The sequence below is a fragment of the Adiantum capillus-veneris genome, chromosome 13, assembly GCF_014529385.1.
Source record: "Adiantum capillus-veneris isolate H3 chromosome 13, ASM1452938v2, whole genome shotgun sequence".
NCBI lineage: Eukaryota > Viridiplantae > Streptophyta > Polypodiopsida > Polypodiales > Pteridaceae > Adiantum > Adiantum capillus-veneris.
Window position 1 is genome coordinate 25,915,735 of NC_140943.1, and position 17,296 is coordinate 25,933,030.

A 17,296-nucleotide genomic window follows, 5' to 3' on the forward strand; every position below is an offset into this window, starting at 1 on the left:
TTGCTACTCACATGGAAACAAAGTAGATAGATGATGGATCATCATATGCTAGGATAAGGAGCAACGATGGAAAGTGTGCAGTTCAATTCCTTATTGTTTGTGTGGACCATAAAAGAAACTTTGGCACTCTTAAGAGAGAAACCCTTGCCAAAGACAAATAATTCAAGGACTACAAGGATATGATGGGCTTTTGATGTGTCGATCAAAGGATGCGATGTAAGTGATATAGATGTGGCTTTGGTCTCGAGGGGTGATCGCAAGTATGTGACAAATCATACCAATGATCACGATGAGATCTTGCCAAGGTTGGAAGAAATGAACCTTACCTTGTGTTGACAAAAGTAGGTGTTCGATGTGAATGAATTATGGTGGGACATATGGTAGAAGACCTTTTTCGGCAAATATTGATGTGATTCAAAGAATAAAAGAGACATGTATTAATGTGATCGAGGTTCAAAAGTACTTAGGTGTATGTGTATTTTATGCTATCTAGATTCTACGTTATACGCATGTAGGAAAAAAATTTACGAACTCTTGAGAACGAACAAAAATTTCAATGAGAAACAAATTCCTACACATGCCATGAGAAACTTAAAGAAGTTTTTTCTTATATCTCCAAATTTCAGGAAAGTAAACTATGAATGTGAAATACATATACTTGTGACAGGCGATACTAGCCCCACAAAAATTGGATGGGCAATTGGGCAAGATGATGACGATGGCAAGCAATATGTGGTGAGAATTGGAGAACAAAACTACCAAGTGCTGATCAACGCAATTATCCATAGTTCAAAAGGGAATTATAACAACATTGGAATATGATAAAGAGTATTTGATAGCAAAAAATGTAACGGTGGATTCTCATTGCCTACATCTTCTTGGAATGATAACGAGTTGGTCAACTCCTAACATTGTTATGTTAAGATGGATTGCCTACATAGAGTCTTTGAATCCAAAATTTAAGCATATTGCGGGTAAGGTCATCCAATTGTAGATATTATTTTTAGAGAAAGGTCTAAAAACAAAGAAGGAATTTAGAGCAAGGTCTAAAAAAAAAAGAAGGAATCCTTGTCGAGTGTGATGGTGTAGACACGAGGTTTAATAGTAGCTCTCATGCCAAGGGTGATCATGATTTCCTCTCAAATGTACTTAAGTAATTTAGAAAGGAACTATATCAAGGTCAAATGTTGATCATTGGATGCTATCTATGCACTTTGACAAGGCAAGAAGAGTGGACTAATCAAGAGTTCAAAAGAATATGCAAACAATCATTCCGATACTTTTTGAAAGCTGGGTACTTGTGAAAGAATCCAAAACAAATAAATGAGATGCTATTGTGAGTTCTGAATGATAAAGATAATCAAAGGAGCTTATTAAAAAGTTTAACGCGTCTTTATGTTGGACACAGATCCACCTTTCCTAAAATGAAATATGTATTGGTAGAAAGGTATGTATAAAGATGTACCTCACTTTATGGAGTCTTGTGAAACCTATCAAATGTATTCAATTGTGAATCAGTGTGATGGATTTCACCCTACTTACTCATTGTTCAAGCACTATAAATGGTAGTAGATCTAGCTACAATGCCATTGGGCTTATGGAAAATGAGATACATAATGCTTGCACGAGGACTAGATTGAAGGTCGTGCTCTAAGAAAAAAAAGCACGGAAGAAATATGTAAGTTCCTCGTGGAAGATGTGATTAGCCATTATGGTTGTGTTGGGAAAATAATAGCAGACAAGGGTGAGTTGGATGCCAACAAAGTTAGGGAAATTTTCTCTAGTTTGGGCATTAAACTTGCGAAAAACCATGTACATATCTTACAAGGAAGGCGAGGCCTTGGACGTAGCACTTATATGACTTGGCACTTATGTGTGTTTTATCACACTAAAATATACCGAATTTGCTTTAGAAATGTAAAAATTTCAAGTGTTTTGAAGTGGCATGTTGGTTTTGCATAGAAACTTTAATGCGAGCGATCTCGACCAAAAATAACAAGTTTCAAACATGGCCATAAAAGATGTGTCCAAAGTGATTTTCAAGTGGAAATGAGTTTCAACATAAATTTTGAGTCCAACAAGATTTTCCAACAACTTTAAGGATTCTTCCCAAGTCGTTTGGGCAATTTATAAGGAAAAAAGTATATGTTTGGGCTAAAAATGGCCATCAAATGATAAAAAATAGCTCAAAATCCACATCGATGATGGTAATATCCTTGCTCAATCTGAGATGAGTTTATAGAGCTGAAAATGAACTCATTTGGACATCTAATAGTGGAGATACTGTAGATCCCATGCTATTTCCATTGAATGTTTGAGACTGTGAGGTCTCCAAATAAGGTTTCAACCCTTCAAATAATCACTTAGTCTTCTCTAATGATGTTCCGAACCTTCCATGAAATGGTCACAACGAAGAGTTGAAGCATAAACTTAGGGTTTTTATTAGGACAAAAGAGTATCGTATCTCTACAAATGGGAGTAAGGCTATACCAAATCTTCACGCACACAAGATTTTTGAGTTGATCTTGGTTCTTTTTTAAAGTGAAAATTTTATGGTTGGAGTTTTCTCATTTTATGTGTCTTTTGCTTCAAATCGTTTGCAATTCACTTGATTTTGCTTCGGATCCTCATAGTCAAGAGTCCCAATGCTTTCCTAGACACACTATGCACTTCTTAACAAAGTATGAAATGATGTAAAATCCCATGAATATATTTAAGTGTCAAATTTTACTTACCAAAGTTTTGAGCCAATACCCAAAAGTTAACTAAAATTTAATTTTCAAAACACGCATGCGAAAGACATGAAAATCGTCCACTAAAAGTAGTAGAGCTCACTTTAGTATTCGTACAAGCTATCCATATCATCTTAAACTAGCTTTCTGGGGTTCAAAAAAACATACATATTTTTATCAATGCTACGTACTATATACCAAGAAAAAGTATCACATATAGTAAATATATTGCATATATTATAGCTAATAGGAGGTGTATTCTTTATATAAATTTCATTATTTTGAGTTGTTAAGATTGAGTAAAACACACCTAGGTAATTATTGCGAAAAGGCTAAGCCTAATAGCTAAAACAAAAATCGATGTTGAAAGCTTTAACATTAGGTTGGTAACCTAACATGACATAAAAGTATATTTTCAAAGTCTTGAGAAAAAGTTGCAATCTCATAAGAGAAGTACTCATATTCAAAAATACTTTCTTGAGTTTTATGCTCAAAGCATAGTACCTATGGAAAAATAAATAACCCTAAAAATCCATCAGGCTTTGATATATGTAACACTCCAAAGTCAAAGAACTACTACATTGTGGACAAACCAACAATTTGTTTTGATGGATTACATACTGAGAAGACTAAAGATTTTTCTACACCATAGCAGCCATAATACACCCTTTATTTAGAATAACGGACGTTCCGTATTGAAACATACAACACATCTCATGGCCTTTTCTATTCTAACGTTTTTTTACTCAAAACGTATTCTATTCTAATGTCCTTTGCTAGTTGATCAAGTGTGATTTAGAGCTTTATGATGCTTGTTTATGTATGCTATTATTAAACATTAAAGAGTCATTGAGGAGGTGTATGACTTGCTTCATTTTTTCAATATTAAAGAATCATATCTAAAAAGTTGACGTATTTTATTTTTTATTTTGAAAACTACGTCTAGTACGGGTATTCCATATCGTGGTTGCTATGCTCTAGACCAAATGATAATTTTTTTCCCCACAAACTTCAATGGCGTGATAATCAAGCCATTTGGTTGTTTTAGCCTCACAATTTTGTTATTAGGACATCAAATAAGGTATAATGAAATCATTTTTTATTGCATGCTAGCATATAATTGAATTTTATAAACACGTGCTCATTATTCCCACTAATTACTTATTTCTTAGGTTCTTTTGGACCTTTAGAATCATTGATTACCATGGACCGTTCCAAGAACATTAGGAAGATCCCATCGATAATGGGACACTTTAAAGGCAATTTCCCACAACTCTTCTAGCTACTACAAATGTACTATCAATGATTGAAAACCAATTGCTGATTTTCGAGCACGCAATAGAAAGTAAAAAATTCTTGAGTTAATTTTGTCTAGATTCAATACAAGTTCAAGAAGGAAGAGACCAAGGTATGAGTAATTAGTTACCCTCAATGAAAGAGAGAGATCAAGCATAATAATCAATTATTGTATGTTAAAACGTGATTAAGAAAATAACAATTGGTACTCCAATCGTATATAAACATTGGTGTGGAAAATTCTGGTTTAAAAATGGCAACTAATAAGAGCTTAAAATTATTAAGGAAGATGATCATCCTTTCCAAGTGCACGCCAAGGTGAAAGTTTAAAAAAACCCGCTCAACTTAGTGAGATAAGATAAAGATTAATGGATCCAAATTTATGACAAAAGGAAGTTACTAGCTTGGAAAAAAGGTATGTTGATGGATAGAAGACAAAGAATACCAAGCCGATAAATGTGAAGACGCCGAGTGGTTGTAAAGACACTAAAGATCTAATGGAGGACAATTTCCTTAAATAGAACATTCAGTTGTTTATCAATAGTAGGGATTATTTGTTTATGTATTTATAGCACTAAGATTCTAGATAGTTGTATGTCACTACCAAATCTAAAAGATCTAGGGTAGCAATCAATAGTCAAAAGGACTTACATTAATGAGCTGATATAGCCAAGATAAGAGTTTCCAAGGGAAAACAATAATCAAAATCATAAAGAGCTCTAAAGGCTAAACTAAAATAAGGAGATGTTCTACCTGGTGCTATTTTCACATCATGAGTCACACACTATTTACAAGCATCAACTTCTTTTAGTGGGAGGCGGTGTAACTTCCTCTATAATGGTGGGACCATGATGTACTAAAAGTGAGTAGAGATATAGTACATAGAGAATGTAGTGATAAGTACTAGATCTTGGGGGTATAGTCCAACCACAAGGACGTATATCTTGCGACACAGTACATCTGATTATCCTTAGTTAGTGCTCGATCGAGTGTGAGCCACCACTTTGTATCTATATTCGACTCTCATGATTGGGTGGACAAATCATTCTTGGCTCTTATGTAAATGAGCTCAAGATAAGAGACTACGATGCCTACATTTCAACTTCCTTAAATTCGCATTGCTTTCGTCATTCAAATTATGTTCAATAGTATATTTTCAAGACAATAGTGAAACCAAGTCCTTGAATTTATTACTTTCAACTAGTGTATTTTTTTTAGCTAAAAATGTATGTTAGATTACTAGAACAAAGTGGACACAAATTTTGATTGATGTATGTCATTAAAACTATCTTGAATATATACAAGTAAAAGTGGGTGTATAAGATCTCTACTTATTTGCATTGTGACTTCTTTGTAGCTGGTATGAGATAATATTAGAATAGCTCTCTAGAAGTCTAATAGATAATTCTCATCCTCCACTAGAGATAATAGGGGAAAATAACTCTTATGTTTATCTCTAGTAAAAATCGGCTCAATTGTTGTTTCTGTGAGCTATCTTTTGAAAAAAGTAATGTAGGGATTGACTCTTTAATCTCTCCCAATGTATACAGTGCAAACACATTTCTCCGCAATATCTACGTTGAATTACGCCAATCTAGTTGACAGTATGTCATCTATAAATCTTTGTAGTCTCTTGGATCATTCCTACCTCATTTAGTCAACAATGGAATCTACTCTCTCTCTAGGGATTTTGATCTCGAGAGACTATACGAGACTATACTAGAGACTCAAGAACTAGCTATAATTAAACTAGCATTTTAAAAGTGGAAAGCACCAATGCTCTAGCTTTATGAGATCAAATTGGCATGCTATAACTAATAATCTTGGATAAATCGTAGGTTTTATATATTAAATAAGAATTTGATCTTGTAAGGAATATTTACAATATTGATCCTAAATAGCACATCATATAATATGGGACTCCTCAAAATACATAGACTAATTAAAAGTAAAACTCTATTGTTTCCAATCATATTTCTTTGTCAAATACTATCAAAGCAATTTTTATATCATTGTATTTTTAATTGATTGCTTACTTTCCAAGATAAAGTATAAAAATTGTATACTAGTACAAATATTTGCTTTGTATTAGGTATGATAATTTGCTTCTGTAATCATTTCTTAGAAAGAATTCATTTCAATAATTATAAAATATTCCTAATAATTTTATTTTTCCAACTTTACATAGAGAAAAGGTGTGAATGTTATCATGGTTGAGTGCATCTAGTGGCATCTGTATACAACATGATTAAGACAAAGTTCTAGTTTAACTACATTGTTTTGATTATTAGAGATAAGAAAAGAACAATCTCTTAAGATATGTACGCTAATTAAGGATCAAGAAATATGTTTTTGTTTCAATCACTCATTTTGTAAGGTTATTGAGGAGGTAGTTCAAGAATATCATCCAAGTGCATGGTTGAGAAAGGCTCATGGTGTGTATATTATTCTCTCTAGAAACTAATACATCACCCTTGCTTCCCATATCCAAATTACATTGGCAACTTCACAATGACACTAAAGACCCATTTGAGCCCATGAAGTTGTCAATCAACATGGTTGAGAAGGAGATTTACAATAGGTCACTTGATTGAGTTTGTCTCAAGTGTGAGTGGAAATTTCCAAAGATTATTCTTGGTTAACGCAATCCCAACGTCATCATGAGAACAAAATAATAGTTTGTAATGATATAAATTGTCTTAGTTTCTCCAACATGACAATATGCGACAATAACGTAACTTAAGTACATAATGGACCACAATATAGTAGATTTCTTTTACAATAAAAAAATAAACTCCAACGAAGAAAAAAAGTTAATTAGATCGAAGAAAGAGTAAAACTACTTATGATTATAAAAAAAAATCAATAGCTAGTGGCATTTATTCTCCACATGCTATCGGTAATTAGTAGCTCCATATTAGGCATAGCTTAGTACCTCGCTTTGTTCGAAACATATTGAAAGATATTGGCCACCACATTAGAATAGAATCAAAATTTATCAAACATTTTTGTTCTTTTTTATAAGGAATAAAAAATAAAATTGATCAAGATGATAAGAAGAAACCAAGCAACCATATTGATCCAATATGTACCAATTTATAGAACTCGTTCACTTTTATATGTATCAATCTATAGAATTGAGAATAAGAAAAATGGAAACCATAGTAAAATACTCCACACAAGTACCCATCAACAACCCTCTATAGGGACATTGCAATGTACAATAATCCTCTCCCAACGAGTAAAAGAATTCTTATATATTTTGATCAAGAAAGAATATATTTGATCATAGCTTCCCAATGGCTTCATTAAATTAAAAAACCTTTTCATCAACATGAAAACAAGAAAGATGCTCAAAAGGGGAAAACAAAATATGACTTAATTTATATGAAGATATAGATAAGAGGAAATATACAACTTATAAGAAAATTATTTCTATGAACTAAGATAGATGGTAAATATAAACGGTTAGTCTACTAATTAGATTTGAGTTGCATTATATATACATAGTTATAGAAAATTAAAACATGGAATGGGAAAAGGCAACAAGAACGAAATGGAATTTCTTGCTACAAATACATCCATCTTAAATGGAGAATGAGGATTTTCAAGGAGAAGTTGGAATAGGAAAGGGGAATTGTAATAGGACTAAATTTTGAAGTTCTTAAAGTCGAAAAAAATGTAGTACGTCATATCTTTCGTTTAGCACGATTTGAAAAATTGTTGAATAGTCTATTAGATAGAGCTTATATGAATGAGTTTTAAGATATTAAGAGAGAAAATATACTCTCTTCTTTTTAAATAATACACCAAAGACATATTTTGATAAAGATTAATGAACAACAGGTAGTCTGTTTATGAACAATATAATAAAAACGTAGTTAATATTGAGGTTTTTATTAATATCAATGTTTTATATTTATGTGTTTTAGCTTAAAATGCATGGATAGGCTTAAAATAAGTTGAAAAAGTAGTAGGGACCCAAAAATAGGATTTTTGAGAGTCGCGACCTGCGTTTTCAGCCAAAGAAAAACGTTTTTCGCAATTCTGTACACGTGGCCTTGTAGACCAGACTGTTCTCGTCGTTTTGAGTACCTAGAAGTCTATGTTCTAAGTTTATTTGACCAAGTTATGACAGAAACAAATTGACAGCAACAACAGGGTAACTTACAAGCAGCAACAGGTTGACTTACAAACAGATATACACAGGTAATATCAATTTTGTTTCATCCAATCAAGAAGTGATTATACTCTTTTATGATGGTACAAAATGATGTTTTGAATTTGATTACCATGTTGATTTGGTTGTACGAGTGTGTTCTTTTGGCTATTTTGTAGACGATGCAAAATGTCATGATATTGGGATTGTGATTGTGTTGCGATTTCGATTATAATCGTTGCTGCCATGAAGAGATTGAGTGAGAGTGTGATTGAGATTGAGATTGTGCACAACATTGAGATTGAGAGTAAGAGTGAGTGTGATTGAGATAGCTCGGGGATGGTCGAGAGGTTATGAAACGAGCTATGCTCTTCTTGTAATGATTATTTTGTATCCATATAGACTCTTTATTTCCATCTGTTTACTCTACGTACTCTGTATATTCTTTGTTCATTATCAATGTATTTCGCTCTACTATGTCGCGTCACAAGAATGGAGACCTAAAAATGGTAATTCTCTATAACTATGATTACATGACACGTATAAGGAAAAATATACATAGTACTAAAGAGCATCCGTTTAATTTAATTATTGGTGAAACTTTATAGAATTGTAAAATTCAAAAGAATGATTTCTCATCCAAAAAACATTCTAATCGAGAAAAAGTGTTGTCTACTAGCTATCGTGAGATTTTTTGGATCAAAAATAGGTTTTTGCCTATGGTCCATGTCCAAAAAACATAACTTTGGCGACAACACACTATCATAATAGAGACGAGTTGCATAATGTTTTTGCAAGGAAGTGGAATGAACCAATTGCACCACTGTTGAAGAGTCTCCTTGTGATGGGAGTCTCATTGTGATAGGACTCCAATACAAGGTTCTTATACTACACCATGGCTACATTCCCACTATAGGTCTTACTTGCAAATCTATCTATAGTACAACCTACAATCCTTGGATTGATGCTAGATCACAATGAAACTTTATGACTCCTCGTGACAATCCCCATACTACACCATAACATTTTTTACCACTATCTATTTTATGTAGAATTTTGTACTCGCTTATCCAACCCACCTTTCAGTCACAACTTCACTACGCATAAGTATTTGTTGCGGTTGAATGATTTGGATATTGGGAATCAAACTCATACTCCAAGGATCGATTTTTGAAATCTTCAAATTACTTATTTTGAGTGTATTTGAAGCTTTGGATAAACTGTCCACTCAAATATTACAGCTACTTTAAAAAGACACTTTGATCAATGAGACTTGGTTTTGTCAACATGTAAATGCACACGAATGTTTCCCTGGTCCAAAGTCACAACTGGACTACATACGTAGTACAAGCCTTAGCAAGGACACTTTGATCAAGAGAATAAAATGCTATAACAAAGGTAAAGAGAAAATGATATGCAAATAAAAGAGAATAATATGCAAACAAAACTAAAAATAATACAAATGTAAAATCACAAACATGCACACATTACATATATGTGCGTTCTACCACCTATTTATTCAAAGACGCAAAGACTTTTGACTTTACAATTTTGTGAGGCTTTTCATTTTCTAAAGTCAACCTTCACTTATACATGGAAGATGCTTTTAAAGAAATTTTGTTTTTCCTAACTTGGGGAGACCTAGTCCAAAGCTCATAATGTAAGGTTTGAAAACATAAGCTACTTATTGAGAGCTTATTTCGATATAGACATGCCTCCTAATTGAATATAAGTATTTCATACTCCCCACATCATTTTTTTCAATTTTGAAATACAGTATACTACCTTTACAACCATCTCATACTCCTCAAGAAATCTTGTAATTACCAAGACAACTACATAAGTACTATTGTCAATAGCCAAGAGTTGATAATGGGAGGGTAGACTTCAAATGTGATGAAAAACGATTTTTAGAGAAGGGTGACCACTCGCATTGTAGAGTCTTGATCAAACATATTTCCAAGCTTTAAACATATCTCATTGGTAGTTTTCAAAGTCTGTATAACATGACAATTTTTTGTGAGTTTCCAATCAACGTATAATTGACGAACCTTGTCATCGTGAAGTCGAGTCCACCTATTGTTTCTGGACCATAAAGGTCTCATCTACAAGACGTCAAGAATATCCCAAGCCTTTGAGTAATAGCCACAACGACATTACCAATTCTTAATGAGCATATTGAAACTACAACCACATTACCAATTTATAATGAGCATAGTTGTCCCCAAGAAGTTTTTGGATGGCGTTTGAACATTGAGGAAGTTATCTCAAGGTCTAGGTTATAGAGGAAGATCTTTTGAGATGAAGGAAAGCTTAAAAGTGTCCATCAAATTGATCATTGAAAATAAATCTCTTCTGCTATGGTTATCTCTACGCTCCCGTATGTGATCGTGCTAGTCAACCCCACATCCATTGTCAAGCTTAAACTCCTCTTTTCCTTTGTACGTTTCTGGCACAATCATGTCAAAGTAGACAATGCAGAAGCATAGAGAAAGAACATGAGAGAACTTAGATGATTGTTACAATGGGGGTTGTGAGTCCTTATACATTGCCTAATTGAATATCTTAATCCCATTCTCGTGTAAAATATTTGGAGATAGAGATGTATTGCTATACCACAAATCTCCATTTAGTTTATCGAAAGCTAACTTGGATATAAGAGTGTCCTAACACCAATTTTTCTTAAAACATGTTAGATACATATTAAGGGCTCAATTAGAAAGAGATTCTGTAACAGATTTTAATTTATTTCTTGTAAGCTTATTTGGATGTAGGAATGCTTCTACTCCATAGCTATCCTTTAAATATGATAAAATATAAATGCTCTTTTGTAAAGCTTCTCTTATTCCATTTCAACTCATGTTCACTTCTCAAAACAAGACAAGTGCGGTTTCAACTTTTCAAGCCTCATTAGGAATGCTCCTTCTCCATAGCTATCCCTTAAATATGATAAAATCTAAATGCGAAAACATTTGTCCTTTATAAAGCTTCTCTTATTCCATTTTAACTCATCTTCACTTCTCAAAACAAGGCAAGTGCGGTTTCAACTTTTCAAGCCTCGTTAGGTGACTAGAGCTCTTTTTATACTATAGATTTTGATCAAAGACCTTTCTTTTGATCAAAAGGGCTTTTACTTGGAATACAAGAAAATTAACATATTTAAAAGTACATGATGTTCAGGCATATAATACAATATATAAAATTAGATCCTTATACATAGTACATCGAATATTTGCATACTATAAGAATTGCGAATAATGTATGGTGTCATTTGGACATAAAGCTATAATTTAACACTAGGTTTGTGTTTGAGCCACTTAAGTGGCTTGGCACCTCAATCTATAAAATTGCCCGAAACTGTCTATTTTTCAAGAACCCTTGATCATAGGATATTATTGAGATCCTATGGCATAGAGAAAAACTATAGTATACCATTTATCCAAAAAAAGTATTAAAAAATAATAATAAATTTCTAAGAATAGTATGGAGCCACATTCTAAATTTGGCAACATACATGTTTTTGAGACCTAAAACAATTCAATAGTGTTTCTTCTTAAAATAGTATATGCATAGATTCTCATTATATACATATCCATGTATTTTTAAAAAAAAATTCAATATGCTTTGAAGGTTTTTTTTGGGGTTTACATTGGATATCAAAATTTGCTCAATTGTACCTAGAAGATGGCTCTTAAAAAATAACAAATCTACATAAAATTATTATTTCTATTTTTTTCCACTCCTTACAAACTTTGAGAACAAATCCGTGAGGTTTCTTTGTAGTCTTTGAGAATAAGAATTTACAAAAAAGTAGCCTATAGCCACAACAGTGGCTCATGTTCACACAGCCCTTGTGTTAATACGTTGCTTACACAACAAGAGCCAGTTAAGAAAACTTGAGCAAACCATGAAATCTTGATATGCAGCTTGAGATGAATCTCTCATGATTCATAACCCCTTTTATCAAGGTAGAACATAGTTTTAATCAAAGGATTCTTGAATTGAAACTAATAGTTTTCAATCAACCTCAAGTTTAGAGAAAACTCGCAAATTTCACTATATCTAGCTAGGAAACATTTTCAACTCTATTCATACAAGAGTTGAAATGCAGATAAGCCTTAAAACTTTGTGCAATCAAGACTCTTTACTTTCCTAATCCTCTAGCTCCACTAAAATCAAAGAGAATTGAAGATTTTTTCTTTGAATATATATATAATAACCTTTGACTTTTAGATTAATTGGCATTATTACTAGTTGCAACCAATGCCTTTGACATTTCAATGCTCCTTGCTAAATAACCTCTCAAGAAAGCACAAAATCTCTTCGAAAGGAATCTAATATAGAGATACATATCCTTCTTAAATCACCTCTCAAGAAAGCACAAAATCTCTTCAAAAGAAATCTATTGTAGAGATACATAGATTGCTTGGGATAGATGGACCTAAACACAGATAAGGATATTTACAGGTCAATCCTCCCCAAAATGTTTCATTTTTTGGCTTCACATTGTTGAGAACAAACTATGATACTACTACCTTAAATATGTTCGGCAATGTGCTTTACTGAAATGGACGATGGATTTATCAAAGAATCACTTTCCTATAGTCTAAATAGGCTCAATAAAAAGTGGTTATAGATAGAGAAATTTCCAATTCAATACCGGTATGTTTGAAATTGTTGATAAGCTCAACATTTTCTACTTTAAAAAATATATATAATGAAAGACACTCCACTTTCGAGCACATATATATATATATATATATATATATATATATATATATATATATCTCAAAGAATGGAATTTCAACCCACATTCCATGCCCTTTCGTGTGGGTGTATAGTCATAAGGAATAGGTGATGTTGCCTTTCACTCGTATTCAAGATTTCCTACATGGAGATTCCATTGCCTTTGCTTATCCTTGTACATGTGGGTGTATAGTCATAAGGAATAGGTGATGCTGCCTTTCATTGGAATTCAAGGTTTCCTGCATGGAAATTCCATTGCCTTTGCCTATCCTAGAAGGATTTAATCATGCGAGTATTGAAGATCACATATTGAATTAGGTGTTTTGTTTGGACTAGTTAGCTTTTGCCAAGAGTAGGAAATCAATTCGATTGAGAGGTATCCTAGAAAACAAGTTGTGGTAAATCTCCAAAGATGAAGAGCTGATCCAAAGCTCATTTAAAGAAAACATGGGGATTCTAAATAATAGCAATGGTGCCTCACACACACTTCATTCATACACCAAGTTCTCTCGAGCTTTACATTTGTCAAGGTGGTTTCAAGGGGGCTTGAACCCCTAGGCTTGAGAACAATATAATCAAGCCCCTCATCTACTTAGCTATAGCCCAATGATAAGAAGAGCATTCTTGAGAATACTTATCTCTTAGTCTAGGACCACATGGCAAGGTTGAAAAGCTTTCACCTAATGATAGAAAAGCCCTTCTAGAGAATACTTATCTCTTAGTCTAGGACGACATGGCAAGGTTGAAAAGCTTTCTTGAAAGGATGAGAAAGGAACCTTGGGGACCAAACCATAGGCATTGAAGAAAGGCAAGCTGAGGTAAGCTACAAAGCTCAAGGCATATCAGGGTACTGCGATTCAAAGAAGAGCTGATTGGGTCAAATTAACTATGGTACTACCGGGGTTTTTTTTTTTTTATAACTAAATCACATTTGAACGGGGGAGTATTATCGATGATGGGGCTACAATATATACATGCACGCAGAGGGAGGAGTCTCTACATCCGTAGAAGTTAAAAGGGAGTTATAATACACAAAGACCTTAAAATGAAAACAGGTGCGTGGGCGGTGTCACCACGTTAAGCTTTGTGAGCTGGTGCATGCACGCCCCACCAAGAAATGACAAAGTGGCTACAGTGAGTGATCCTGCTTGCCGAGTGTAAAGCTTATAATGTAGAGCTCTTGGTCGAGTAGGGGGAGGAGCCTACCTGATTGCGAAAGGCGCAAGGTTCCTTTGCTTAGCGCGTTCAACTGCAGCTCTATCTTGCGGAAGAAGGCCATGGCCTCCTTGTAGGGTTGCATCAGCTCGTCATGGTACTTCTGCAGCACGTTGCAATACGTCTCCTGCAGCAGCACCATGATTCCATCTCTATATATAGAAGGGCAAACAGAAAAAAAAAACGACACCCACACATACACACGCGCGCGCTCGTACCATAAAATGATCCAGCTCAGGGTCCGCCCCCATGGCCGCTGGTGAAGCAGCTGTGAAGGTCTGGTACTTCTTGCTAACCTCCTCTAAACTTGTCACCACCTCTGCCGGGGCTCCAACCTGGTGCAGCACGCATACACACACTCACCCATGTCATTACCACGCTCTCACCATCCATCTATTTCAGCATAGCTTTAAAGCTCAAGTGCCCACAACGATGCCCTCATCACAACAACAACAGAAGCACCATGCAATGAGCCAACAAGTACTGAACGCATATTTAAGTAACACGGACTACTTTTTTGCAGTAGCACATGCCTGTAATCAAATAAATTCTCTTTTTTTGTCCTTTGCTAATTGAGAAAGTCAGATATGTAACCTTGTGGCAATTCACATATGCCATTACGAGACGTGGATATGCTGGATGAGATACAATTTTCGCTTTAACCGGGTCCGTGTAGTCTGCGGAAGAGTGCGAGTGCGAGTGCGTGTTTTCCATGTCCATCGAGACGGTCCCCGCAGCCGCTCTGCTCTGCTGCGTCGTAGAGTTTGCACCCGGGCTCACAAGCAAACTAGGACCGGTCGTTGCAATCACATAATTGCAATCTCTTCCACCCACAAATTGGGAACTCTGCACAACCTTGCTTGCCCCAATATCAGGCTTCTCTTCCTCTGTAGGAATGACGGTACTTGGTTCAAGATGATCAAGACCAGAGATGATTGGAGGGTGAGCTTCAGCATGGTGGGACTGGTTGAAAGCATGTGTTGCTTGGATGAGGGCAGACTGGAGGTAAGGTTCGACAATTGCGGCATTGTAAAATGTGAAGGAGGAAGGCGGAGGGGAGGCGGTAGACAGTGAATTAGAGTGCAAAATATTAAGCTGATGTCTGTGATCATTGTTGTGCTGATGGTGATGATGAGATTCATGGCTAGTTTGGTGATTTTGTGCATGTTGAGAATGATGCGGTCGATTCTGATCGGCGTCGGCCGCTTGATCTGTGGTCATGAGTGCCATCATGGACCCTACCTGGTTCTCCCCATAATTCACCACGTTACATAAGCTTGAATGCATAGCTGCCCTCATGTGACTGTCATAGTCCATCTCCTCGGGGGCCTGATCTCTTTAATAGGTCCCAACCTAAGATCTATCCTTACAGCTTTAATCCATGCTTTGAGTCAAATCCTGCATACTGCACATCCACTATAACCTACCCACACACAAAGAAACAAAACACACAGTTAGAGTAAGCTTGAGAAAGTGAGAACGGTTCCTAGGGTTTAGCAAGACATGCGGTGGCCCAAAGTAGAGGGTGATATCAAATCATGCAAGGGAAAGAAAAGTACTGTATTGCTCAATTTGGAGTGTACACGGTAAAGCATGGGGCTCTTCCACTACAAGACCGAAGGGACTAAGAAGAGGAAAGCAGAGAGTTAAGAAGAGGAGGGAAATGGAGGTCACAGTAAAATAAAGCAAGTGAAACAAGCAGAGAAGAGTAGGGAAGAGGTGCAAGGGAAAGCATGGGCTGGCGAAAGATAAGGGAAAGCTGAGGAGGGCTTACGTCGTTGCTTTGGGTGCTCCTTTTGGCAAATATAGAGCACGCTGTGATTTTCCCTTTATAATAACGCAAGCGCGCGAGAGATCTGTGAGAGAGAGAGAGAGAGAGAGAGAGGGAGGCTTACAGAAGCTGTTTTTGCTGGAGGTATAGGGCCGCATCATTCCTGTTTGTGTGTGTGTGTGTGAGAGAGAGAGAGAGGGGAGGCGAGAGGGAGAGATGCGCTCCAGCACGTATGTGTGAGTGAAACTAGTACGAGGCGGTTGCTGAGCAGTGAGATCACATTGCTGCTGCTGATGAAGCGGCTCTTTGCAGCAGCTGCTGCTGCGCCGGTTCATAAAAGTAAGATAGTCTTCTGCGCGTTCTTGTTATGTCTTTAGAGCAGTGCACCCGTAATGTTCCCCTCTCACTCAGCTTTGCCCAAAAAGCACCCCCGGATAACTAGCCAGTAATAAATGAATACGTGCGTAGAGAGAGAATATAATGTTAGATCGCAATGTCGGACACAGCGGGTCGCAACAGTTGAGTGATTCTCATTCAAACACTATGCGAGGTTTTGCTGTGTATAAGAGAGAGATAATGGAAAGCTTCCAAAAGAGAGAGAGAGAGGATTGAAAAGGTTGAAAGGGAAATAGAGGGGCGGGCAGATATTAGAAAAATGATAGTGCCAACACACACACACATAATATTCTGAGATCCTACAGGAGTCGATAAAATAAAGGTCAGGACTAACTAAGCTTATCGATTGCACCTAAATAAATAAATTAACGTGCTTCATCTATCCTCATGGCTCAAAGGGCAAGAATTTCAGCTATAGTGGCGCGAAAGCTACCGAGAGAGAAAGAGAGAGAGGGGCGACAGAGACAGACAGAGAGAGATTGATAAACCTGGAGGCCGGAGGAGACGGAGAGAGAGAGAGAGAGACTCGAGAGGACGGAGGAAGGCGAAGAGCCACCTGCAGGTGTACACATGAGACCTGTGACTCTGTGAGTGTGCTCTGTGTCTTTGATTCGCGAAAGAGAGACAGAAGACGTCCAGTCCGAACTCCAGAGTTCAGATTTCAGAGAACAGTGCCGCACTCCCTTTCTGGCATCGCCTTGTGTCCACGTTGGCACAACAGAGGAAGAGGCTACAGCGGCCAGCCACGAGCGCTCAGAACCCCTCCTGCGATGAGTTTGATGATTCGCACGCGAGCGTCTAGACTCTAGAGAGAGAGGGAGAAACGTGCGACCGTCTAGAGAGATAAGCAGAAAGAGAGAGAGGACTCAGACTCAGGACATAATCTCTCACCGCTCCAAGGACGGTAGAGAGAGAGAGAGGGAGAGGTGTGCGCGCACATTCGGGGGCGAAATGTGGCTTTACTAGCCTATGTTTGACCCC

The 17,296-nt window shown here is 36.1% G+C and overlaps 1 protein-coding gene across 3 annotated transcripts in view; it reads right to left on the reverse strand.

Annotated features, from left to right (window-relative positions):
* The window catches only part of LOC147443723 (uncharacterized), an 82,250-nt gene extending 65,950 nt beyond the window's left edge, over positions 1 to 16,300 (reverse strand). Inside the window, exons 1-4 of one of the 3 annotated variants that reach the window (XM_086526531.1) lie at positions 16,044 to 16,300; positions 14,743 to 15,571; positions 14,367 to 14,483; positions 14,140 to 14,275 (exon numbers count right to left, since the gene is read on the reverse strand). In XM_086526531.1, the coding sequence (XP_086382657.1) occupies positions 14,140 to 14,275; positions 14,367 to 14,483; positions 14,743 to 15,465 (976 nt within the window). In that variant the 5' untranslated portion in view covers positions 15,466 to 15,571; positions 16,044 to 16,300. The other 2 variants (XM_086526532.1, XM_086526530.1) reach the window with 2 other exon arrangements.
* Between the last annotated feature and the right edge of the window lie 996 nt (positions 16,301 to 17,296).